Raw genomic sequence first — 26,737 nt, 5'->3', positions numbered from 1 at the left:
CAACTTAGAAGTATGAATTATAAATAGCTGACGTTGGATGGTGACGGGTGAAACAAGGGCCCATCTCCAAGGTCACTTTTTCCTAAAAACGATATGAATAATATTGATCTACCAAGATTTAAGCTAGTTAAATTAATTAATATAATCATGCATGATGGACCAAAAATAACGAGATCAGCCTAGGAGAAACTAGATGTTTTTCATTAAGATACTCCCTCCATCCTAAATTATAGGTCGTTTTAGCTTTTCTAGATACATAGTTTTTGCTATACACCTAAATATAAAGTCATGTCTACATACATAGCAAAAATATGTATGTAGAAAAATCAAAATGACCTACAATTCACCTCAACCAGTTGAAATAGACCCACTTCCTATGTATGTTAGAGCCTACAAAGAACACATAAAAACATTTCAGTTTTTTAGACAAAGAAAGCTTTATTAATGGAAAGTTCTGCAACAATTCGATACACCCATGCATTACTTAAGAGTGAAAAAACAAGAATAAAACACAGTGTGCTCTAAGCAGCATAGAATCTCAAACTCAACATAGTATAACTCAAAACCACCCAATAAAAAATATTTTGTAACCTATAAAAAATTAGCGTTCTATAAACAAAGGATGATATGCATATTCCAAAAATGGGCCCTACGTACATTTGAAAATATCTAGCCACCTAATAACAGAAACTAGAAAGCCCCTTCACAAATAAAAATGGTATTATTATGATGGCCCGATGGGTTTGGCAAAGTTAAGGGGAAGATAAACAAAGGCGGCGAACTCCTCACCATCTACTCTTCCAACAGTCTCTGGCTTAATTAGTTTTTTTTTAGGAATCCACCTTAATTAGTTAGTGTACTACTACCTCACAACTCAAAGAAAAGTCAGAGTTGACGCAGAGGTAGGGAGAGAACCGTGAACGTCAGTGAGAGCATTAAACTTAAGTAACACTACTGAAACAGTAAATTACTGACAATTTAATGCAATCAAAGTAATGTATTAATGGAGAGAGTTGGTAGGAAGACAAGCAAGAACTTCAGCCAGAAAAATAAAAAGAGAGGAGAAACAAAGCTTTGTCGGTTTATCATTTAACTGAAAGTTTACCGCACATGCATGTGGGTGTAGTCAAAGATTCCTCTCTAGAAGAAAAGTAGTACTCCCTCCGTCTCAAATTGTAAGTCATTCCAAGAATCTTGGAGAGTCAAAATATCCAAATTTATATAGAAAAATATAAAGATTTATGACATCAACTAGATATACTATGAAAATATAATTGATAAAGAATCTAATGATACTTAGGGGGTGTTTGGGAGGGGGTGCTAAATTTTAGCACCCCCATTTTAGTCACTTTTAGCCCCTCCTCCTCCCAAACACCTAGGCTAAAATGGAGGGGCTAAATTTTAGCCCTCCATAATCCATTAGCCTCTCAAGAGGTGCTAAAATGGACTAAAAGTGCTAAAAGTGGCCCCCCTCCTCCAAAATTCCACCCGGTACCCTCCCCTCTCTCCTCCCCCGCGCTCTTCTCTCTCCTCTGCGCCAGATCCCGCCGTCGTCCTTCTCCGCCCGCCACCGCGCCGCCTCCGCCCAGCCTCTGCGCCCCGCGCTGCGCCACGCCGCCCGCGACCTCCGCACCGGCCCCGCTCGCCCTCGCGGTCTCCGCCAGCCCTGCCCGCCCCCGCGGCCTCCGCGCCGGCCCCCGCCTCCTCCGGCCGTATCCGGCGGTGGCCTTGCCGGAGGGCAAGCAGCAGGGTGTCCTCGAGGTGGCGCCGCGCGCCGTGTCTGCTTCTTTGCGCACACGCCGGAGGAGCTCCAGCCACTGTACGTGTCGTCAGCGGGGTCGCGCAGCGCGATGGAGATGGAGGCGGCGATAGGGATGGGGCTGCCGTCGCCGGGCTGCTGTCGCCGGGGGCGTCGTTCACGCCGCCGCTGTCGCCGTCTGTCGGCGGCGGCAGCGTTGCAGGCGCGTGGCCGCAACCGAACGTGCCGGCGTTGTGCCTGCCCGGGAGTGCAAGGAACCTTCACCTGAGCCGGCTGCGCACGTTGCTGAGCGCGCGTAGCATGGCGGTGGACGAGCTGCTCGCCTCGGCGGACTACGCGGATCTGCCTGCTGCCAGCGTGGCGCTAATGGCTGTGGCCGGCGCTAACGCGACAGGTGGAGGCGGCGGCGGAACCTCCGCGCCGGCCGACCCCGCGGCGCATAGGCCGCCGGCCGACCCGCCTTGGACTCGGCCTCCTCCACCATCCTCTGCTGCCGTGCTTGCCCGATTGGAGTCGAGCAGGAAGATGAGGAGGGGTAAAGGAGAGGAGGCAAATGAGGATAAAAGAGTCTTTTAGCAACCAAAGTGCTAAAATTTAGCCCTCCACCCAAACACCTTATAGTGCTAAAGTTTAGCACTCTATTTGAGAGGCTAAAATTTAGCCCTGGGCTAAAGTTTAGCCCCTTCCTCCCAAACAGGGCCTTAGTTGACATCATAAATGTTATTATATTATCATATAAATTTGATCAAACTTGAGATACTTTGACTCTCCAAAATTCTTGGAATGACTTACAATTTGGAACGGAGGGAGTAAAACAATCAAAGAATGCTGGACAACGTTGTTGTGTAGTCCTGGCCTGTTTGCAAGAGAAGGATTGGCCCATGAATGCTTATGAATTTGCTTCAAGTATGTAGGGATTTGGATTCCAGAACCACCGTAGACGTTTCTTCTCAAATCTCAATTATTTCTCATGTATACATGCATCGTCTCTATATACACATATACTACATACATCGGACATTAATAGATGATGTTGAGATCGACAAAGGCTTTCGACTTCGACCTGCTGTGCTAGGTCATTCCTCCAGTAGGGAACATCAATTATTCCGAACGGGAGGGAGTATATATTTATTCCACAAATGCATGGCATTTGGATAGAACCGCTAGTAAATTAATTGAAAAAAGCAGCACGGATATTCAAAAACTCGGTTTCTTTTTTTAACGTAAAGCTGGCAGGAGATTTGCCACTTAATATAGAAGAGAGTTGTGGCCTAGTCCAAACAAAAACAGGGGGAAAAAAGCAACTATACAGAGGGTAACAAAGTGCCTATTGTTTTTGTTGCTGGCCAAGACTGAAGATCAGGTCTCCTCCTTAATTTGGGAAAATTGGTTTCATAGCATCGAAAGATTGTCACATCCGTAAACTACCATCAAAAGATTATCGCTCTGTAAACTAGTGACCCAAAACTTGGTTTCTTTATAGCATCTTCAAGAGTGCTTAAAAAAATAAATCTCAAAAAATTAGTTTTGAGACCTTGCCAAAAATTATTGGAACGAAAAAAATAGCCCATGAACCAACAGTTCCAAAAAACTTGGTCCAAAAACATTCAATTCTTGGCACATCATTCATACGTGGGCCCAAAATTTATTTTTTTCGGCTGTGAACAGTACTTATGGGATTTTTATTTCCTCCTCCTTTTTTCCGTGGGTTTTGGTAGTAAGAGAGGGGGGCAAATTTGGCTCAAGATCAAGTTGGTATTGGGCATGCGGAAAAGTTGAGAACGAAATTGAACAACTGTTGGAGCGTTATTTTTTCACCTTCGTTCTCAAAACTAATTATCGGAACCATATATTGAGCACTATTGGAGATGCTCTACAATTTTCGCCACTACTAGCTTGTTGCGGCGCTTGGATTAGTAGGGGTACGGTTCAAGTGTATCGCCTTTCCGATCTGAGGAGGACTAGCTAGTACTTCAAATAAATATCGTTTATATATATATATGCTGTTCTTTCCCTTGTACTAAGTACTCTTGAATAGTAATGACTTTCCGGGATTCATCAGGTTTTGCAAGTAAAAGAAAAGAAAAACGAATCTAGAAAGAGGCTTTCAGGCTTGTCCGCAAGCCAGCGGTTTCAAACATAGCAGGCGGCGTTAGTTTGTCGAAGTCACCGGTCAATGACATCGACCTGATCGAGCCACCGAGGCGACATCTGCATATTAATATACACATGGAAAACCCGGCTGATAGTGATTCATCGACAAAACAATTAATCATTGTCCAGAAAAAGTATGATCAATATGCTTTTTTTTTTGGACTCGATCATGGATGCCGAGAGATTCTCCATGTGCTCAGCTCCATCAGTGACTCAGCTCAGGGCCGGGGTTAGTAAACCCCACCGTGCACAGTGAACTCCAATGACGTCATGGAGAAGACGTCAGCACTAATCGAAGCAATGTCCAAAGGCAAAAAAAATAGTATCAGTTATATAATACAAAGTGAACAAATCGATCGAGCACCACCATCCTGCAAATTGGGATGGCTTGCTAATATACTATCTCCACGCATGCACGACTCTTGGGAGCTGATCTAGCTGTCCGGCCGATTGTAATGCAATTTGTTTGTCTCTTTGCTAATCTCCTTCTACGCTTCTACGGAGTAGATAAAACGAGCTGCGCTAAATTAAGAGGTTGTTTGGGAGGGGTTCTCCTAAAATAGCTTCACTGGTGAAGTCAAAATCAATGAAGCTAAAAAAACTATCTTCACATGGCTTCTAGTTCATTTTAACCCCGATTTACAAAACAGATTCATACTATCGTGCCTCGATTTGCACAAAACAGGTGAAACCTAAACCAAAAAGCATCGCCAAACAAGTCCTAAATATGCTAGCAGTACTACTACCTGTCTACCTCCACTGGCTGAGCTTCGTGCAGGCCAAAGAGGACCCTGCCCTCTCCTTGCCAATTGCAAAAATCATTAACCAGCTATAGATTGATGCTTAGAAACTAAAAAATGAGCACATTATAATAGCCCCCTCTTAATTTGTGTTCCAGCTCCGCCGCTGTCTACCTCCAAACTAACCTATCATGGTTTAGTTCCCTACTACTACCTTCCATATTTGCAGCTCGTGATCCTCGTCAGATCATCCATAGACTGGAGACCAAGAGCTCGTGATCAAAGACAGTGAACGTGCGTGATGGAGGGGTCGAGCTGCCTATACGGCTGTACATGCCAAGCGACCTGCGTGCGAATGTCAGGGCTTCACGCTGACGTCAAGACCGGAAGTTATCTGCTTAACTATCGGCCCGGTTCCGTACGACTACTACGTCTCGTCCCGTTTTGTTACTAGAACACCGATCCATCAGCCGCCAGTGGGCCACAGCTAGCCTTTGCTGATGGTCAGGCCAGGCCTATGACTTCCTTCCTTCCAGAACGTATGACTGATGAGTGATGATGACCCTTCTGGTTCTAGGAATAAAATGAATAACATGGTGAAAGAAGGTCGTGTGAGCACTGAGCACCACGCAGTCGAACAACATTAAGATGATTTCATCAAATGAAAAGGTGATGAACTACAATACTTTTAGATCTTGTTTGGCTCTACAATTATCATAGCTCTACATCCTTATCTCTAAGACAAGCTCATGTTTTTTTTTCCATAGCGGGCAATCCCGGATTTTCATTACTAGAAGGAGCGAAATTACAAAGTCTCTCCACACAAGCTCCTAGCTTGAAGAAGTTGTGTTTTTTTCCTTGCAAAAAAGTTAGTATGCTTTTTAAAATGTGCCACATGGATCATATAGAGCGTTCTCTGAGTAAGTGGATTTGTTGACTCATCTGCACAATTTATCTTTAAAATTCATAGCTTAAGCTCGGATGAAGAGGACGACGCTAGACAGTGGTGTGGCATTTGAGGCGGTCGCCAATGATGGGAGAAGCCAGAAGCGGTGTCTGGTGCTGACTGCTGACTGTTGCGTTTGCCAACAGGCAACAGGCAAGTTTTTTTTTTTTTTTTTTAGCACAACCCAAACATGCAAGCGCTTAGAACATTTCATAATGGGCCGCGAGGAACCCAGCAGTGGGCTGCCCGCGCGTGGCGAGTGGGCTAGGGAGCCGGCTGGTTGGTACCTTGCTTGAGCCCGTGGGTTGGTACCTTTTGAGCCGTTATCAATGATGGGCCAGCGCGGCAAATACTGGCCCGGGACTTCCAGGCCTCGTCGTGTTCAGTTGCTCACAGCCGACCGCGCGTCGCCCCCGGCCCCCCGACTTGGGACTTCGACGACAGTCCGACTCGATCCCCTCGCTCGGCCTCCCTAACCCTAACGAGGGCTGCGGCGGTCGCCGGTCACCGTCAGCCGCGAAGCGCGCGGCGGGAAGCGGCAGGCAGGCGCGCGCTGGGCGGCTGCAGCTCGCGGCCTCGCGGGCAGGCGTGCCCCTGGGCCGGGCGGCTACAGACGGGCAGGCACGTCGTGCGCGGCAGCCGGCAGGAGACGGCGGGCAGTTGCGGGGCGCGCCGACCACCGGCGCGGGCAAGTGAAGCCGTGAAGGCAAGGCGGTTGGGCGAAAGCAAGCTCCATCCTCCATTGCTCCAAGCAGGCAAGCAATCAGATACTCATGCCACATTAGCTAGGTGCCTAGCTCGAATTTTTCTGAATTGATATTTGATTGTTACAATTGCTTAGGGTTTAACACTTTAGCTATTACGGAATTGTTCAGTTTGCCATTTGACTTAGTTTTACACTTGTACTTGCCCATTGTGAATGTACAACTGTTTCAGTTGTTGTTGAATGTCAAATTCAAGAACTAGAACCGCCTGTGTATTGTACTTCTGGAAGCTTTATTTTACCTAATTTGAGGCATTATGAAAATTTGGAGTACGGAATGGGCATACCAAGCAGTAAAATCCTGGCTAAGCCACTGATTACAGCTTATATGTGTAAACGCTAACTTCATTTTTTTTTTGCAGAAAAACTATACTGGATCCGCTCCTGCTAGGAGAAGATGATTACAGAGAAGCCAAGTTGGATTCGCCATGAGGGGCTGCAGATCTTCTCCATCGACATCCAGCCCGGCAGCCTCCGCTTCGCCACCGGTGGCGGTGACCAGAAGGTATCTTGTGTTTTTTTCTCCCTTCTACTTACTTTGAATCTAAGTGTAAATTTTCACTTCCTCCTTTAACATTCTGCAAGGAAAAAGTTTCTGCTAATTTGGCTTGTCAGTTTCATGTTTAGCCTTTTTCAGTGCTAACTTAACACTGTCGCGTGTTCACTGTGCTAACTGCTGTAGTCAATTTTTTTGTGATTTTGTGATCTTCCCTAGATAAAAGTATTTGAAGGTTAAGTATTGCTAGTATGAGAATTCTACTATGTTCTTGGGTACATCTTTTTTGGTTATGGGTAATATTTTGGTTCAATTGGCTATTGGACTATCTGAGATAACCTTAGGATTAGGAAGATAACCTTAGAATTGGGTATTGGTAATATTTGAGACAGGACTTTTTACAGGGAATTGTTGTGCAGTCATTGTTGTCCGAAATTTGGATCTCGTAAGGTTGATTCGAGTTATTTGTGCTGTTTTCAGTCCAATTTTAGTTAGCATGTTGTGTTAGGGCAGCTCCAGTGTGTGTGTTGACGTTTGAGGATGCTTAACGGAGGGAGGGAAAGAGAAAGATATGAGAGGTGCCATGCACTGGGTCACGCTCGCTTAGCTTCTGGCACTTTTTTTGAACATTGATTCTAAACACTAAGGTTTTACTTACAGCTTACTAGGATTAGCTGAGTGAACTAAAATCAAGGTTTGGCATTGATGTGATTCTTCACCGAGGGTGATGGTAACTGTGTTGTTGAGTGATAATTGAAAATTTTTAACGTTGAGTTTGTTGCAATTTCTTATTCTGTCGAGTCATATAACTTGCTTATGTAATACTGACGTGTTACCACTGTTTGATATTTTCCTTTCATCTTTCTTAGGTGGCCTTCTCCTTACAAATTTAACTTTTACTTGTTTCGTTGTTGAGATAGGTTCGAATATGGAGCATGAAATCTGTGGATAAGGATAATGCCAACCATGATTCCAGCCAAAGATTGCTCGCTACAATGCGTGATCATTTTGGATCAGTAAACTGCGTGAGATGGGCCAAGCATGGCCGCTATCTTGCTTCAGGATCAGATGATCAGGTTATCCTAATTCATGAGAGAAAAGCTGGTTCTGGAACATCTGAATTTGGTAGTGGAGAACCTCCGGATGTAGAAAATTGGAAGGTCATTATGACCTTAAGAGGGCATACTGCAGATGTGGTAATTATCTTCTAAAATCCACTGTGCTATGTTTATGCTTGTTCTTTACCTCTTACTATTACCTCTGTGATCTTTACTTTTAACTACTGAACACATTTTCCATTTCTTATGTGTAAAGTAGGTAGATCTTAGTTGGTCCCCTGATGATTCAACATTGGCTAGCGGCAGCTTGGATAATACCGTTCACATATGGAACATGACCAATGGTATTTGCACCGCTGTCTTGCGAGGGCATTCCAGCTTGGTCAAAGGGGTTACCTGGGATCCTATTGGTTCTTTTATTGCAAGCCAGTCAGATGATAAGACTGTTATAATATGGCGCACAAGTGATTGGAGTCTTGCTCACAAGACAGAAGGCCATTGGGCAAAATCTGTATGTCATGTTTCATGACTTTTGTTTATTAACTTTATTTGTGATCTTCATGTCTCGGTTTGCTGAATGCCTTTCTCGCTTTATTTGTTCCTGCAGCTTGGTTCAACATTCTTTAGACGACTTGCTTGGTCACCTTGTGGCCACTTCATAACTACGACTCATGGGTTCCAGAAACCTAGGCATTCAGCACCTGTGCTTGAAAGAGGCGAATGGTCTGCAACTTTTGACTTTCTAGGGCATAATGCGCCTGTTGTTGTGGTTAAGTTTAATAACTCAACGTTCCGTAAGAATTTTTCAAATGGTCAAGACACAAAGGCTGCACCAGTTGGATGGGCCAATGGAGCATCAAAGACATCAACAAAAGAGCAGCAACCATATAATGTTATTGCTATTGGAAGTCAAGACAGAACTATTACTGTTTGGACGACAGTGAGTGCCCGGCCGTTATTTGTTGCTAAGCATTTTTTCTCTCAAAGTGTGGTTGATTTATCTTGGTAAGACACTTCCACTATTTCCGCACAACCAGTATTATCCTGTATGATCAGGCTCATGGTGATACTGTTCTTTTCCCTCACAGGAGCCCTGATGGTTATTCACTTTTTGCCTGCTCCTTGGATGGATCGGTTGCCAACTTTCACTTTGAAGCAAAGGAGCTTGGATACAGGTTAAGTGACTCTGAAATGGACGAATTGAAGAGGAGCAGATATGGTGATGTTAGAGGACGTCAGTCAAATCTGGCTGAAAGCCCTGCACAATTGCTGCTAGAACAAGCATCAGCAAAACAATCAGCTGGCAAAAAGGGGTCTTCCGTTGCCCAGCCATTTCAAGCACCCTCAAAAGTTTCTGCAGATGTGCCTAACCCAGCTCCCGTTGTGCAAAGTCAGAAGGCTCCTGAAGCTTCACCTGAAGATGATAAGAAAATAGCAGGTCCCACTTCTGATGATGTAAATAAAGTTAACCGGTTATCTAGTCCCGTGAAACAGAGAGAATACAGGCGTCCTGATGGCCGGAAAAGAATTATCCCAGAGGCAGTTGGATTTCCTTCCAACCAGGATAACATACCCAACCGTTCTCAGAATCAAGTTGTGGATTTTTCATCTCTGGATCAACGAATGAATGGAAAAAGGCCGTCTTATGGCAGTAGTGGTAACTGTAATAACTGCGAATTTAGGGATCGCTCTGGTGTTACAGCAAGGGCAAACATAACTGAGAGTCTTGTTATTCAAAAAGCTTCAACTAGTGCTGGCAATGATGGAAGGCTGAGTATAGAACACACCGGATCTGTAGTTCCAGGCTCTTTGACCTCATGCTCTGCTCTTTCTATCCATGTACAAAATAAGAAAGACAATGAGGATTCTATACCAGTCTGCCTTGAAGCAAAGCCTGTAGAACGTGCTGCAGGTGATATGATTGGTGTCGGTGGTGCCTTTTCAACAAAAGAATCCGAGATAAAGTGTACAAGAGGTACAGAAACTCTTTGGTCAGATCGTATCTCTGGTGAGGTTACTGTCTTGGCAGGCAATGCGAATTTCTGGGCTGTTGGTAGTGAAGATGGTTGCCTGCAGGTGAGTAACATCACCTATCAGAATTTTTCTTATAAAACGATTCTGGTTTCAATTTGGATGCTACTATGCCTATCTAGTATTACTGGAATATGCCTTTTATTTTCTAACAATCTATTATTCTTCAACGCATAAATTTATTTTTCTGATTAGGTTTACACAAAATCTGGAAGGCGAGCAATGCCAGCAATGATTATGGGATCTGCAGCTGTTTTTATAGATGTTGACGACTGCTGGAAGTTGCTTCTTGTCACAAGGAGAGGTTTAATGTACATATGGGACCTCTATAATAGGACCTGCATTTTGCAGGACTCTTTAGCTTCTTTGGTTGCATCTCCAGATGAGGCATCGGCAAAAGATGCTGGTAACTATTTTGCATCGAGTCTTCAGTTCTCACGTGCTACCTGAGATGGCTAATCTGAACCTGGTTGCATTTAGATTCTTAGCATTTGTTGAAATAGTTGACGCTTACTAATTGTCCTTGCTTTGTTGACAGATACAGTAAAGGTCATATCTGCTAAATTCTCAAGATGTGGTTCCCCCTTAGTCGTCCTTGCCAGCCGTCATGCTTTTCTTTATGACATGGGCCTGAAGTGCTGGCTAAGGATCGCTGATGATTGTTTTCCAGCATCAAATTTTGCTAGCTCATTTGGTTCCACTCAGGGTGGGGAGCTAGGCAAGTTGCAGATTGATATAGGCAAGTTCATGGCTAGGAAGCCTATTTGGAGCAGGTCAGTGTGCAGAACTGTGCACCTTCGATTGCTTGAGTATTATAGGCTCTTGAAACTTGCATTGGCATCCTTGTGTGCTATGTATCAGAATTTTCAAATCAACTGGTGTGGGTGTTTCTGTTTCAGGGTTACAGATGATGGGTTGCAGACCCGTGCCCATTTGGAGACCCAGCTGGCAGCTTCTTTGGCTTTGAAATCAGCACAGGAGTACCGCCAATGCCTCCTGTCTTATGTACGGTTTTTAGCTAGGTAGGTTCATAATATATTTATTCACTTTCCATGTCTATGGATTACCAGTTAGCTTTTAGCATTGTTTTTGGTCCTCAGTTCTGTTTCCGAATTAGTTGAGAAAATATGTGAGTTTGTACATCTTGTGAAAATCTTTGCTGAAATGCTTCTTTTCATTTGGTCTTTTTTGCATGCAGGGAAGCAGATGAATCTCGTCTACGTGAAGTTTGTGAGAGCTTCCTAGGTCCTCCGGTGGGCATGGTTGGTTCTGTGTCATCTAGGGATCCCAAAAATCCGGTGTGGGATCCTGATATTCTTGTAAGTCTCCTTTTCCTTGGCCATTTGCATACTAGACTTGCCCACCTACATTTTTTTCCACAAAAAAGTCACTTTCAATTTGTCACATCTGACAAGTAGCGTCCTTGCTAGATAACCATGAGGTTTCATGAACTATAAATATACAGCACTCCTAGTTCTCATGTTTCTTAGTTGACATGATGTTCCAGTCTGTAAACTAACCAATGGCAACTCTGCAGGGGATGAAGAAGCACAAACTTCTTAGGGAAGATATACTTCCTTCCATGGCATCGAACCGGAAAGTCCAGCGGCTGCTCAATGAGTTCATGGACCTCTTGTCAGAGTATGAAGCTGCTGAGACCAAAGCTGACCCGATGGACGTCACACCGACACCGCATTGCACAACAGAAGCTAGCAACAAGGTGATACAGCCCACAATAGAAGCCAGCGACAAGGTGATGCAGCCGGCAGCAGAAGCCAGCGACAAGGTGATGCAGCCTGCAGCACAAGCCCGTTACAAGGTGATGCAGCCTGCAACACAAGCCAATGACGAGGTGATGACCTCGTAGTTGTTGCTGCCCCTGGCATGCTCCAGTCCGGTTGCTGGAGACTTTACTGACCTCTCGATTGGTAAGTATGATAGGATAGTTCGCTGCGGGATACAGCGTCTCTTTAGAGAAGTGCTTTTATTAATCAATTAGCTGTGCATGTAACTGGTAGATTGTTTACATGGCGACCTTGGGCAAACACTGACATTAGATGTAACGCTGAGTGTAACAGTAGAAAAGGAAACGAGGTCGCCTGGTGATTATTGTGTTACAGTAATCTGTAAAAGGACGGATAAACTCATGTCCTTTTTGGTTGCAAGGCAATATCGGCCTTGATGGTTTTTAGCTAAGGCTGTGTGCGTTTCCTTTTGTAGAAAATGCAGCAAGAAGAGCTTGCAGAAGAGTTGGAGTAGGATTATTCGGGCACGGACGTGAGTGAGACTATAGCTGTTGCCTGTTGGCAACTGAATGAAGATTTGCACTAGGCCTTGTGGGACCCTGTATTATTCTCCAAAACTGATTCAGCCGTTTTTCATATCTTGCCTTTTCAGCGCTATTAGCTGAACATAATTTGTTTGCGTGCATGGTTATCGATCAGGCTAACATCAACTTATGACAGTGGCACAGTGGATGGTGAATGGTGATTGAGGGAAGGCGAGAGAGAATTTCAGGCTGGCTTACGTGAGCAGAGCTGATCCACCATCAAATCTGCAAGTCCCAAGCAAATCACGGTGCGCCGCGGATTATATACGTACGCTAGGCGTGTGAATCATGCGCATGACTTGTGATTGAAGATGGCAGGAACTCGGAAGGCGTGCTGCGCTTCACCTGCTACTGTGTGGGCCGGCCGGCGCGCGCGTAGGCATCTGCAAGAAGACCCTGTTGGTGGATGCGCACCTGACTATGGTACGCGTATAAATAGAACATGACAAACAATTATTATAAATATGATAGGGTAAACAATTGTTGTCATATAAACCTGAGTAAGCAATAAAACATCGTACACATCGATTAAAACACTTGTTTAATGATGAGACATTAACAATCCATCTTTATCAACTAACGGATAGAGATACGTCAACTTTTCAAACAACCAGAAGTTTGCCGCTCAGCTATAAACACACACGATTCTAGCAATCCAACAATTCTTCTTAAATGCATAAAAACCAAGTACAAACAATTCGGTAGTCTTGAAACATATGGAAGCTGCAGGGACAAAATATCACAAACTTGAATATTAAAATGTACATGATAAAATACATATTCTAATGTGAAGAGGCAAATAACATATCCACGTTAGCGTAAAATTCTTTTACCGTCGGATGGTTGATTTACGGCTCTTGTCATTGGCTGAATGATCCGTCTCTTCTTCGGAGGATGACCCCACGCGTCAACACCTGATTCCCTTGGGTAAAAATATCTCTCTCTCGAACCGTTCTCTCCCAATCGCTGGAGCCGAGCGCCGCTTTGCGCACCACCGGTCCACCGCCGCTCGACGCTCGCGCTCCATTGCCGCGGCCGCCTCTCCCGTCAGCAACGCCGCCCGCAGCCGGGCTCGTTCCTCCACGCATACGATGGACATCCCTCCTCACCTGCTCCCTTGCGCCCTTGCACGCTTCCGTGCCGCCGTGCGCCCTCCTTGCCCCCGCCGCCGAACACGCCGTGGAAGCCTGGCTGGCATACCCCGCACTATCAGCCCCCGCGGCGTCTGCCTCCTTTCAGGAAAGGATGTCTTCTGTGGTCTTCTTCCCTAATTTTCTCCTTTTCTTCCACGCTTCCACACTGCTCCTGTATGCAAGGTTCTCCCTCCTGCCGGCTTCCCTCTGCCCCTTCCTTTCGGTGCCCCTGCTTTTGGGAAGCGCAGATTCATTGGCAGGGATTGGAGTTGCTGCTCTCTATTTTCCCTATCCTATTTCACCTGTATTTGTTTCTTTCCAATTTTCTCTTTCTTCCTGTCATACTGATTGACGTCTGCTCCAACGAGTTTTGTGTGACTAATCTTTTGTCTCTTTTACATCTATTGCTTCTTAAGGATAAGGTGCTGCTGGAGAAGAGGGATTGCAGCGCTCCCAGTTTAACTTGGGGTCAGTATTATATCTTCCTCTCTCCCCGGCATGTAAGTACAAGCTGGCACCGGAATTTCCAGGGTAGAAACAACTCTTGGTAGTATTATGCTGTCTTGCACAGCTTCTATTTTCTCCTGTCTTCCATTGTCCAAGCTCATAGTACATTTTGTCAGTTGTCACACAACGGGGAAGATGAACTAAAGTTAACAAAGAATGTTAGATGGTAAAGATAATTGCATCACAGTTTCAGTTTCCAAGCTGTAAGTCAAGGGCCATCTTTTTCGTAAGATCCTCAAGTTGTTGGGATTTTGGTCAACATATTTGACCAGATCCTTGAGGTATCATTCATATGTCTGATTACAATTGAATCATAGAGAAGCTCCATGATACCATTAGTTACATACCAACCTCTTATAAAAAGACTACTCTTTTATATAGTAGCCAGTGATATATCTGAATTCTTATTTTCTATATGATTTTTCCTATTTAGTTATATTGTTGCATTTCCTTAAGAAATTTAATAGATTGCAGGAAATAAAGCTTGATATAACTTAAATTTTCTCCATAAACGGCTCTTAATGGTAGATATTTGTCCATCTTTATGCCTTTATATAGATACCTCAATTTCTGATATGCTATAGACCTGCAACAGACACTTTTATGTAAAAAAAGATCATAACCAGTACCATTTGCAATATCATGTGTGGCAATTTCGTAGGTCCGTGTGATTTGCAATTTGAAACCATAGTTGAATTCAAAAGTCATTGGCTTGTGAAATTATATTCCAATATTGCACAGAAAATAAAATGCCACATGCTGCTTTTTGTCATGCATTTATTTGTCCCATTAGATCTCTTCTAGAGTATTGCTAAATTAAGTCAACTTACGCTCCATGTTTGTAACAAAAAAATTGGTGGCAAGCAGCTTGATGCAATGTAACAGTATTTAGCCTCACATTGCACCTTGTTCTCTGGAAGGGATCACACTTAATGAAATTATCTGATTTCTTTGCAGAGTACCATATTTCAGTGTGAACATGGAGAAGAGTAACAATAATTTCAAAATTGCAGTCTGGTAAGTTAATCTCACGCTTCTCATTGTTTAATCCAATCCATGTTTTTCCTATTTGTGTATTAGGTGCACAGATGTCCTGTTAGTTTAGCATTTCTTTCAACATCTCCTTTCCATGTAATGTCTACATTCTTTGTTTTGCTGCTGTAGGCTATGCTTTATCTGTTAGTGGATGGTTCTAGAGATGTATGTGGTTGATGCAACAATGATTCTGCAGCAAAAGGTAGTTTGCTCGGTCTCATGGTAATGCCAGACCTAATACTGCATAGTTTAAATGTTCGTGTGACAATACAAGCATCCTCTTTAAACTAGGCAGAAGAAAACTCTAAACCATGGGTTCATGCCTATTGCATTTCATTTCAATTCTGTGTGGAGTACATCATGCTACTAGCAGACTGAACATCTGTGTTTCCGTTGGCACAATTAGCTTTTACCGATATTAGCTTGAATGTGCATAACCTCTTTTCAATCACAATGGACTTGGTAATTCTTCTATGTTTCTGCCTCAGTATAGGTCTTTCTCTCATGCCTTTCTGGTTAGTAGAAATACTACAAGATTAATCTTAAATAGCAATGCTGGACTATTTACAGGCCAGAACAGTTTTTCCGAAGAATTACAATGCTCCCTATCGAGGGATGTGCTCTAAGAGGAGGCTTCTGTAAAAAGAGTGACCATCATGATGGTTCAGCTGGGGCAGTGTGCAGCAAGGTTGGAGGAGGACAATAGTGGCAATGAGTCAATTGAAGTGATAGCAGATAATTTCTCTGAAATTTCTCTTGGTTCTTTACTAACCGATACAGTGAGCCTTTGCCTGCAATCCTAATTGGATATAATAATAAACTTCTACCTACCTGTTGAACAGCTGATCCCAACCCTCCCTCTGCATTAGAGAGATGGATCAATCAGATGAGTACTCTTCAAATGTCAAGATCGGTGAAAGGCCTCCTTGGTGCTCCGAGGTACTGCAGCTGCAGTAGCATGGAACACATTTATTTGTAGCAGCCGAGAAAGGTATGCGTTTAATTCTTGTGAATGGAAGAACAGAGCACCCTGCAGTTTTCCAGTGGTTGAATTGAATGTGTCTTGAAATTCTACAACTAAATCGCTTTTTTCTAACTATACTGAAACGATCAGATCCTGCTTCTAACATGTATTATGGGTGTTATCTCAGATTTCTATGAAGTACATTTATACTGCCATAGCATCCGCGTTGTTATGAAGTAACATGATCCTAGAAGATGGATAATTTCACACTCAGTTTGATTGATTCAATAATTCTTCTAGAGACAAACTTACTTGGACATGATTTTTAAATTTATGCACTAATAGGAACTGTAGTATACCTATATATTTTGAACAGCGACCCTCAAGTTAGTGTTTTCATGGTGGTTATTATATGGCAATTTTATCTACCATGTCACAATTCCACACTGATGTTATAATGCAATGTCTACTTTATGACATTTTTTTTGGGTATGGTCTGCATCTCCCTTTTCTCAGTGTTTTCCATCATACTGTTTCAGCTGATCACATGTATGCTGTACAGACTAATGAGTGTTTCACTAACCACCAAGCCGTGTGGATTTCATGTATACTAATTCAGCAAAGGAAATAAGGACTAAAAATAGTATTTGTCTGCCTGCAATATTAGGAAGGATCCTTGCACAAATTTCTTTATCAACAGTTATACACGTCAAGCACTCATTCATAAAATTTTTGCTATGGGTATCAACTTCCACATGACAACCCATAGCTGGACCATTCTCTTTTGCCACCATTGATACTTTACAAAGCTGTATCTAGAAAGTTCGAGCCTCTTAAAACAATGGTCATGGCCTTTTAGAAGTGCTTTCCTTTTATCCAAGTCAATGCTAATACTTTTATAGATCTATATTTTGATCAAATAAAGGTAGCTGCTACTTATGGCAATGGTAATTTTCTTGCAAGATCCGAATGATCTTCTAAATTCCCATCTACTAACTTTATTGAACAATGCTATGCTTTAGGTGAACAGTCTCATCATGGGTACATCTAATGTATGGCAATGCCATTTTGTTTGCTAAGATGGTGATGAAAAAAAGATTATAATTCAAATTATCAAAACATGTAGACACTCGATCTGCTTCAAAATAACAAATTAAAGACTGTCGCAGAGGCAGAAGGCAACCAACGCCAACCGCCGCTCAACGACCGCGACAACGCCGACCAGGTCAGCGCCCGGGACAGATGCAGGCTCCCCGTACACGCCCGCAATCTACTAGCCGACCTCGAGCAGGCCGGCCACAATGTCTTCACTACCCCCTAGGCTAACCTGGAGGCTGTGTACGCCAACCTAGAGAATCTCCCAGATTAGATTCAGACCAAGTCTGGCGAATCCGGGCGCGACTCCAAGTTGCCAACGCCCAGATCGAGGAACAGGCCAACAACCAGCCCGCACACTCTCGGTTCACAGCTACCCGGCACTCTCGGAGCCGATCCGGGCATAGCAGATCCGACCACCACCGAGGTGACCGCGCAGGAGGTCGGATGGAGCCAATCCCCGAAGAAGTGGTGTAGCAAAACGCTAACCCACCCGTCAACGACAACTTTAACAACGATCGTCAGCGCAACAACAACGATAACCGCCGCCGCGGCAGGAGAGGCGACGATGAGGACCGCGGCCGACCAGATCGGCAACGCGATCTCCGTGATGAGTTGCGTGACCTCCGTCAGCGCCGCGACCTCTGCCCCGACCTTAACAACCGCCACAACGAGCGTGACGAGTATGAGCTCCGACGCCGAGCCGAGTACGACCGCGACTATGGTGCTCCTGGATTCAACCGGGACATAAATGCTAGGACCGGCGTCGCTAGGAAGATGAGATGCGCCGCCGCGCCGACTACGACCCGTGTACGGCGCTCTCGAAGACGCTTATGACCCGCCCAGGCGCGATCACGGCGGACGCCACAGGGCTCCACCAGTCTAGTACTACCTCGACGACGACGACGACACAATGATCGATGGCTTCGCTGCCTTCACTCCACGCCTCAGTGCTGTCGATTGGCCGGCCACATTCAAGCCGACAATCAATGAAAAGTATGATGGTCGTTCCGATCCCACCATCTGGCTCAAGACGTACAGTACCGTAGTGAAAGCCGCCAATGGCACCTACGACCAGATGGCTGCCTACTTCCCGGTGGTGATGGGTCCCGCTCCGCTCCTGTGGGTGGAGAACCTCCCTCCGAACAACATCGACAGCAGGGGTCAACTCGCTAGAGCTTTCACCCAGAATTACCAGGCTACCTACAATAGGCCGAGCAACACGAAAAAACTCAGCCAAGTCCGCCAGAGGATAGGTGAAACCATCCGGGAGTACGCCAACCGCTTCTTCGAGAATCGCAACAGGCTAGCCGGTGTTGAGGACTGCAACATCATCATGTATTTCCATTCCGGCTTGATGAACCGCACCATGTTCTGCAAGATGTACGAGGCTGCCCCCAAGACGGTCGGGCAGATGATGGAAGTTGCCAACAAGCAAGCAGACATCGAAGAGGCGGCGAAAGTTCAGTTCCAGAACGTCAAGCACCGTCCGGCCGACGACTATGATCAGCCAATCCATGACGAACCCCAAGCACGTCCAGAGTCCCGACTTCGAAAAAGGGCCCAAGAGGTCCTCGCCGCTGAAGTTGATCCCACTAGGCCGACCACCTTCAACCGGGAAGAATTCGACGAAACCCTCAACACTCTGTGCCCCTTCCATAAGGACGCATGTCACACACACTCTTCGAGATTGCACAGTCCTGAAGAAAGAGCTCGGCGTCCCGGTGGAGTACAAGCGGCCCCACCGCAATCGGGGTGACAATAGGCGTGGCTACCAAAGTCATGATAATTGCAACATCCGCGACAACTGCTGCCGCGACGGCCGCTACAACGATGACCGAGACCGCCGCCGTGACGACCACGACAACTGCAGGCGTGACGACCACGACGATCAGAATCGAGAAGAGCGCCGCGACCAGCCACATCAGGACGCACAACGGCCCGGTGCCGACCAAAACGGGGAGTTGCAGCGACCAGAGCGCCAAGTCAACATCATGATAGGTGGCCATAACGCCTTTTGCAGCAACCGCAAGCAGAAGTTACACTAGCGAGAGGTGCATTTTGTTTCTGTACATCTAGTCTAGTATCTGGAGAGGTGCACTTTGTCTCTATACATCCAATCTAATATCTGTGCTGGTGAGAGCAATCTATAACCTTCTCTAGTCAAGATCATTGGGTCCACATCCCAGATCCCGGGTCCTACCCGCTGGTGGTTTGCCCGACCATAGATCGGGCCCTACTCCCCAAGGTGCTGATTGATGGTGGCAGCAGTCTTATCATCATCTTCACCGAGACCTTGAAGCGCATGGACTTCGACTTCAAGCGGCTCTAGCCCTGTGAAGAGCCCTTCTACGACATCGTCCCTAGCAAAGGGTCCTATCCGATTGGCCGAGTTGTTTTGCCGGTCACCTTTGGCACACAGGCCAATTACGGCACGGAGTACCTCACATTTGAGGTGGCGAACTTCAAGACTTCGTACCATGCCATCCTTGGCAGGCCCATGTTGGCGAGGTTCATGGCGATCCCGCACCACACCTACCTCGTCCTCAAGATGCTGGTCCCAAACGGAGTCCTCTCCGTCTATGATGATGTGGAGACGTTGTACAAATGCGACATCGAGGCAATCCAGCTTGCAGAAGCCCTGGAGTTATCAGCTAGGACCATTGCCATGGTGGCTAAGGCTTAGAAGATCAATAAGGACCAGCTCACGATCCTTGAGACAGAGCTGACGCCCACGGCGATGCAGCCTGACCCTAAGGTCAAGAAGATCTGTCTTGGCCTGGAAGACCCGACCAAGACGGCCCTCATAGGGGCCGAGCTCTCGGAGAAATAGTAAATCGTGCTCACCAGTTTCCTTCGGGAAAACTTGGACATATTCGCGTGGAAGCCATCTGATATGCCCGGTGTCCCCAGGGAGCTAGCTGAGCACTCCTTGGACTTGAGCAAGACTGCGTGGCCGGTTAAGCAGAAACTTCACTGCTTCGTCTAAGATTGCAATGAGGCCATTAGGGTAGAATTAAATAAGCTCTTAGCCGTCGGATTCATCCGTGAACGTAAGCATCCCGACTGGTTAGCAAACCTAGTCCTTGTAAGAAAGAAAATCGGTGAATGGAGAATGCATTGATTACACCGACTTGAACAAGTACTGCTCTAAGGACTCCTTCCCTCTTCCACGCATCGACCAAGTCGTCGACTCTACGGTGGGGAGCATCCTGCTCTACTTCCTCGACTGCTACTTAGGCTATCACCAGATCGCCCTTGATCTTGCGGACCAAGACAAGATGGCGTTCATAACATCCTTCGGCATCTACTGCTACAACACCATGACCTTCGGGTTGAAAAATGCTAGCGCCACCAACCAGAAGGCAATTCAGGGTTGCCTCGCAGCACAGCTGCACAGGAGCGTCGAGGCTTACGTCGACGATGTGGTTGTCAAGATAAAGGATGAGGAAAGCTTCATAGCCGACCTTGAAGAGACTTTCAAAAGCCTCTGGGCTTACCGCTGGAAACTTAACCCCGGCAAGTGCGTCTTCGGTGTTCCGTCTGGAAAGCTCCTGGGCTTCATGGTTAGCCAGCGAGCATCGAGGCCAACTCTGTCAAGGTGGATGCGCTCAGAAACATGGCGAAACCATCTAACAAGAAGGACGTTATAAAAAATACTGGCATGATGGTGGCCCTTAGCCGCCTCATCAGCAAACTTGGAGAAAAAGTCTGCCCTTCTTCAAGCTCCTTAAAAAGGCGGACAAATTTGAGTGGGACGACGAGGCTAGCAAGGCACTTGAAGAGCTCAAGGCTTTCCTCATCACCCTCCCGTCATGACGGCCCTGGCTGATCATGAAACGATGTACCTTTACATCTCTGCACGACGCATGTTGTTAGCACCGTGCTAGTTGTGGAGCGCCAAGAGCCCGACCATACACACATGGTGCAGCGATCAGTGTAATACGTTAGTGAGGTCCGCAGCGACTCAAAGATCCGCTACTCACAGGTTTAGAAACTGCTCTACGCAGTTCTGATCGCATCAAGAAAGCTGCGCCACTATTTTTAGGCGCACAAGATCCGGGTGGTGTCATCATACCCTATCGGCGAAATTCTCCACAACAGGGACGTCAACGGCCGAGTTGTCAAGTGGTCCGTAAAGCTTGGCAAGTTGAACCTCGATTTCTGCCCGCGTCATGCGATCAAGTCGCAGATTCTGGCCGACTTCGTGGCTGAGTGGACGGAGATCCAGAAGCCGCTTTCTCTGAAGAGGCCAGAACATTGGACCATGTACTTTGATGGCGCCCTCAACCTCGAAGGAGCCGGCGCGGGGTCCTATTCATATCCCCCAAAGGCGAGCAGCTCTAGTATGTGCTCCAGATCCACTACAAGGCCACCAATAATAGCGCTGAGTACGAAGCTCTCATCCATGGCCTACGCATCGCTGTTTAGTGCCTCCACGGCTCCGCCAGTCCTCGTCCTCGAGGGCTGGGTGCCTAATTATGATCGGCGTGCCTCCGCGGCTCCACCAGCCCTCATCCTCGAGGGTTGGGCGTCCAATTCTAGTCAGCGTGCCTCCGTGGTCTTATACATCCTCACATTCAGATGTAGGGGCATATTTTTACTCAGGTACAATCCTCACGTACTCAAAGATAGCTAGCATCCCAGGATAAGAAGCTACAACGCAGAAAAAGAAAAAAATGCAATATAAGAAAGCTGCATGGAGCACCTTCCCACTAACAGTGCCTTTGAGAACCTCGCGGGGTTCACGATACAGCCTTCTCACGAGGATTCTTCTAGCATCGTTACCTCCAGGCTTCATCGAAGAGACTGTGAAGGGAAGGAGCATCCTAGATTTCTTCACGAGAATTCTTCTGGCATCAGGCTTTCAGGTGGGTGCCACTCCTATCAAAGACTACAAGTTTCACGCCTACGAGTGCTATTATTTGGGCCATGGTTCTTGTGATGACCGGTGGTCAATTTATAGCAAGATGGCTAGTGTGCCGCCAAGATGCTGCAGTAGATCCGTGAGGGTTCACGACAAGCCTCCCCCATACCGATACGGTTCTACAGTGTTCATGTGATGCTTGGCCTGATCCACAAGTACTGACGGGAATCTTGCAGTTGCTCAGGTGGTGTAGTACTCTCGTGACCAGGCGTCTTTATTGCTTGTCTATCATTGCTCCAATCCTTATCTTCAGAGATTTGGGTGTGTACTCTTGGTCAGCGGGCCTCCGTGGCTGCGCCTATCCTTGTGCTCGGGCACTAGGACTGGTCTCCGGGCTCAATTTTTTCTTCTTTGACCATTAGACCGATTATCCTAATCGCTTCAATGTTCGGGGGCTACTCCTACAGAATGCGTCTTGTGACGCCCTCCGTAACCTTCGCTTCGACTTGTTAGATGTCTGACCTCCATCAACTCAGCACTTGTCTTCGCTTTGCACGTTGGCTCTGCGTTCGCTCGGATTTTCTTCTTTTTGAGCACTGCGCAGCCTCTCCGTTACCATGACGCCATCGCAGCTTCAGCCGATCTCATTTCAAGTTTCGCTGTGATGACCTCAAGTTCCTGTTCGCTTAAACATCGCTCGGGGGCTCGAGGGATATGGGTACCCCATGGCTCCCTACCGATCAGGATACTGGCCGGACCTGACAAGTGGGCTCACCCGACCAGGGTGTGTGGGTCGAGGACATAAAGATACTTGGAGTACACGTCAAGGCAACAAGACAGTCCAAATCTACTCGAATATTGTGGAACGCGTATTGTAGTCCGACTCAGATTACCTTCCATGTAACTACCGAGTAGATTAGATTCAAACCGACTTGTATAGCCTATATAAGGCGGCCAAGGGCACCCCCGAGGGCATTTGAACATCCAACCGAACCATTGAGCAATATAATCCACCAAAATATAAGACGTAGGGTATTACTCTCCGGAGGTTCGAACCTATCTAAAATTCTCGTGTGCCCTTTGTGTTCTCGCGATGACTTTCGAGTTCTTGGTTTCGCAATCACCGTCACCTACAAATCAACCACTTGAGTAACCTCCGGTGGACTGCCGGGCTTATAAATCCGACGCTATTCTTTCCTGCCAAGATTACACCACTAGGATACAAGGAAGTGTGATGCAAATTAAAGAAAAGTGCTGATGAAGGATGCAATAGTCTATATAGGCAAGCCTGCAAATCTCTGTTCCCATTTGCTTGCTCAAATACTTAGCTCGCTGAAAATCACTAACAATGCAATTGATCCCTTAATGTGTCTGCTTTGAAATGCTTTCTTGTGTTTGGATACAGTTACTATGTGCATTATACGTAGATGAGGTGAAAACAAAGTTTCTGTTGATTATGTAATCTTAATTAACCACGGCGCAGTGGCTACCTAATTTTTTCACACTATATCTGCCCAATGTTCCGCCAACATATATCTAATGGTGACAATTATATATATGTTTACTAATAACACTTTCAGGCAGGTTCTCCTGATGCTGAAAGATTTGAATCCATCAGCCTTTTTTGACCGTGCCTAGAAGGAAAAAGCATGGAAATACTATCGATAACAGTTTACTAAAAAAACTTTGAAACTAACGCCTGTATTTTTTCACATTACCATTACCCCAGTGTCATAAACTTCACTAACAGACTATACTAAATATCTTTTGCAGATTTAGGCAGCGGAACTGTTGATGCATCCCACACTTGCGCCTGCAACAGCGAGCCAGGAACTACGTAATCATCGTCCAGGAAGGCAGGAACTAAGTACCTATTGTTGTCGTATGTGCTTGTGTTCAGCACTTTCTGTATGTTTGGTGAGCCACAAAAAATACTTACCTGTCCGCCTAAGCCTATAAGAAAATATATGGTACTCTATTATCTGTGATACAGCATGCGCTGTTACATGATCATAAACTTTCTGCCTTTTTGTATTGTAGATGCCAAAAACAATTAACCATCTGAAAAACAGCGTGGAAACTACCTCTCCCTATCCATATAATTGTTGTAAATTATCTGTGCCTATTTGAACTCTAACTATCATAAAACTTGATAGTCCTAAGTCATCTAGAACAATATCATGTGTATCATATATATGCTAACCTATGCTTATCTAATATGGTTCCGTCAATTCTTCACTGCCTGTTTTTACTACTCTATACACCCCACAACATTAACCGCATACAGCTACGCGCGCCAATCACTAGTAGCTCTGGAACGGAGAAGGTAGAACGCGAGCTATATGGAGCACGTGTTGGTGTGTAAATGTTTCAGACAAAACTCAGTACGGTTCAAGCTGCGCTAGCCGGGTAGCAGCCGGTGTAGGTGTAATTGGATCGTTCAAGGCAGACACGCTGACTCGAGGTCCATCTCACTCTCACAACAAAAGCCACAGGTTCGTGATCCAATCGTGCATGAAATTCTTGATCCTCCAGTCAATGCATGCGTGCAACCAGTAGGATCTTGCAATGTGTGTGTGGTGCGGTTTAGTTCATGCATCAGAGAACGAAGCGCGTGCACTTTTTCTCTACTGGATAAACAGTAGCACACAACGGCTCACCAGTGCCCACACAACTTGGTCTATGGATCAACAAGGCAGCTGCAACTGCAAGTCTCTCAGTGTCGACACAAATGCAACGTGATTCCTCGAATGCTTATTCAGAACATGAGCCAGACGTTGCTGGGAAAGAACAACGCGCACGCGTTTCATAACTTCATTCTTCGACTATCACTGTCGACCTTGGCCACGCGCTTCGACTCCGCGTCGTCCTGCGGGCCGGCGGCCGCCAGCTCCTGGCCCTGGCCCCCGCCGGCGCCGCCGCCTGTCGCGGTGGCGTTGGCGCCGCCTCGACATCGAACGTGCCAATTGCCGTGGTGATCAGTACGGGCTCATCGTCGATGTCTTGTGCTTGCGCCGACGACGGGGAGGGGGGCTCGTGCTCGTGCGCGAGCGCGGCGTCGAGCAGCAGGCTGCTCCGTTCGTTGAAGGAGTCGGTGAAGCTGATGACACGGGCCGGGTGATGCCGTAGTTGGCAGTTGAAGCAACGGAGGAGGTGATACGGCCAAGAGCCGGCCGGAGCCTGTTGGAAATGCCCATGGATTATGTATTCCACAGTTTCCAGACAGAGATCACTACCTCACTAATCACTATACCAGTCTAGCTCTAGCACGCACTAGGCGCTACTGCAACTAATTAACCTCAGCTAGTCAGTAGTGAGGGCGGCTGCGTGCGTGCTCGCTCTAATTGAATTTTTGGCAATCGAGCGATTAGCCAGCCATCCCTCGTAACGGCAGCCCACACGAGTTTATATAGGGAACGGTTAAGGAGGGTCCTAGCTTCCCACCGACAACGACAAGCATAGCAGACAATTTAACGTGTTAAATTAGATTCCGATCCATCGGTCGATGTATGACTTTATTTACTTCAATTTGTACTACTCCCTCAGTTACAATTTTTACTAGATTCATAGATGTTGTTATGCACCTACATATAGTGTATATCTAGATACGTAATAACTAGCAACATCTATCTATTAATAGAAAAAAGTTAAAACGAACTGCATTTTGGAACGAAGGGAGTACTGCGGAATTTGACTTCCTCAAAAGAGGCAATATTTTCAAGAATGATAAAAAAGATCTCATAGAGAAACAACAAAGGCGGTGAACACCTTACTAGGCGGCAACTGTAAAATATTTTCATGACACTCTATAAAGTTGTCAGGCCATATAATACATGCAAGTACACGCCATTCCTTAGGAGTCTTAAATCGATTCTATGATACATGTATTGTATCCATGATAAATGAGCTCAGTGCACACATGGTTTTCTTATTTTGATATCGAGCCCAAACTGTATTATCTTTATCTCTTCCTATTCCTATACCTAACTCTATGCCACGTCAAATTAAGATATCAGCAAGTATGGAGGGCAGCTTATTTATTATTATTACTTCTTCATGTTAAACTGTATAGCATATATTTATTTGTTTATATTTAAAAGAAAAAAAATGCAGAGAGCCGCCATGTCATGTGAGAAGAAACATACACCAAAGCTAAGCTTGCAAACGGACGCTAAAACATAACGAAACTAATTTAAGCGTTCTACTCTACCACCACGCAGGTACAGTATATATCACGGCTATAAATTTTGTCGCTTTGCTAATCTTCTTCAAAACTTCATTCTACGCTTCTACTCAGTAGATCGGAAGCATGTGTGTGATGTTACACCTCGTCACGTACCGAGCTTCCAAAATCCAAAGTACTACACTGCCTTTCATTCGGAGCGGAATTCAAACCAAAATGGATGGCATTGCAAGAAGCAATCCTCATCCTCCACACACCCTACCGGAGACGACGACGCACACCAAGCTGGCGGGCGGGCGGCGGCAGCACGTACATGCGTGCGTGTTGGAGGGGTCGAGCCGAATGACCGATGACTTGCGGCCGAATGTCTAGGCATTCACACGTACTACCACTCAACACCGAAGTTTATCTGCTTCGATTTCTTTCGTCGACTCAGATTTGCATCGGTCCGGTTCCGTACCACTGCGACTTATGTGTATCCAGTGGCGGGCGCAGGATTTGGACTATGGGTATTCAAAATTGAAGATGACAAGAAAAAAAACTGACAGACTAAAAATTATAGTTTTATAACACATAATAATTAAGTGGTAGCAACATCATTGATTAATAAAATTTATCAGAAATTGAAATTGTCCAGCTACTAATGATCAACATATCAAAGTGGCAACATGTGAAAT

At 45.7% G+C, this 26,737-nt stretch overlaps 1 protein-coding gene and 1 long non-coding RNA gene across 8 annotated transcripts; both read left to right on the top strand.

Annotated features, from left to right (window-relative positions):
* Window positions 1-6,019: 6,019 nt before the first annotated feature.
* On the top strand, window positions 6,020-12,143 carry LOC117857280 (protein HIRA). Of its 2 annotated transcripts, XM_034739863.2 has the most exons (11): window positions 6,020-6,354; window positions 6,725-6,867; window positions 7,779-8,054; window positions 8,176-8,427; window positions 8,524-8,921; window positions 9,005-9,992; window positions 10,143-10,353; window positions 10,486-10,720; window positions 10,847-10,969; window positions 11,146-11,266; window positions 11,485-12,143. In XM_034739863.2, exons 2-11 carry the CDS (start codon window positions 6,760-6,762, stop codon window positions 11,812-11,814), a joined length of 3,042 nt encoding a protein of 1,013 aa, XP_034595754.1. In that variant the 5' UTR covers window positions 6,020-6,354; window positions 6,725-6,759; the 3' UTR covers window positions 11,815-12,143. The 2 variants fall into 2 exon arrangements, with proteins under 2 accessions (XP_034595754.1, XP_034595756.1); XM_034739865.2 differs by lacking the exons at window positions 6,020-6,354; window positions 6,725-6,867 and having other exon boundaries at window positions 7,914-8,054; window positions 8,173-8,427.
* Window positions 12,144-13,235: 1,092 nt separating this feature from the next.
* On the top strand, window positions 13,236-23,916 carry LOC117856735 (uncharacterized). Of its 6 annotated transcripts, none has more exons than XR_004640651.2 (6): window positions 13,236-13,713; window positions 13,826-13,877; window positions 14,874-14,933; window positions 15,081-15,153; window positions 15,522-15,942; window positions 23,651-23,916. It is a non-coding gene; the product is annotated as an uncharacterized lncRNA (long non-coding RNA). The 6 variants fall into 6 exon arrangements; XR_004640649.2 differs by having other exon boundaries at window positions 13,826-13,909; XR_004640652.2 differs by having other exon boundaries at window positions 13,236-13,877; window positions 15,522-15,710; window positions 15,794-15,942.
* The last annotated feature ends 2,821 nt before the right edge of the window (window positions 23,917-26,737 follow it).

The sequence above is a fragment of the Setaria viridis genome, chromosome 5 (assembly GCF_005286985.2).
Source record: "Setaria viridis chromosome 5, Setaria_viridis_v4.0, whole genome shotgun sequence".
Classification (NCBI taxonomy): Eukaryota; Viridiplantae; Streptophyta; class Magnoliopsida; order Poales; family Poaceae; genus Setaria; species Setaria viridis.
This window is presented reverse-complemented; position numbering and strand designations above follow the sequence as displayed.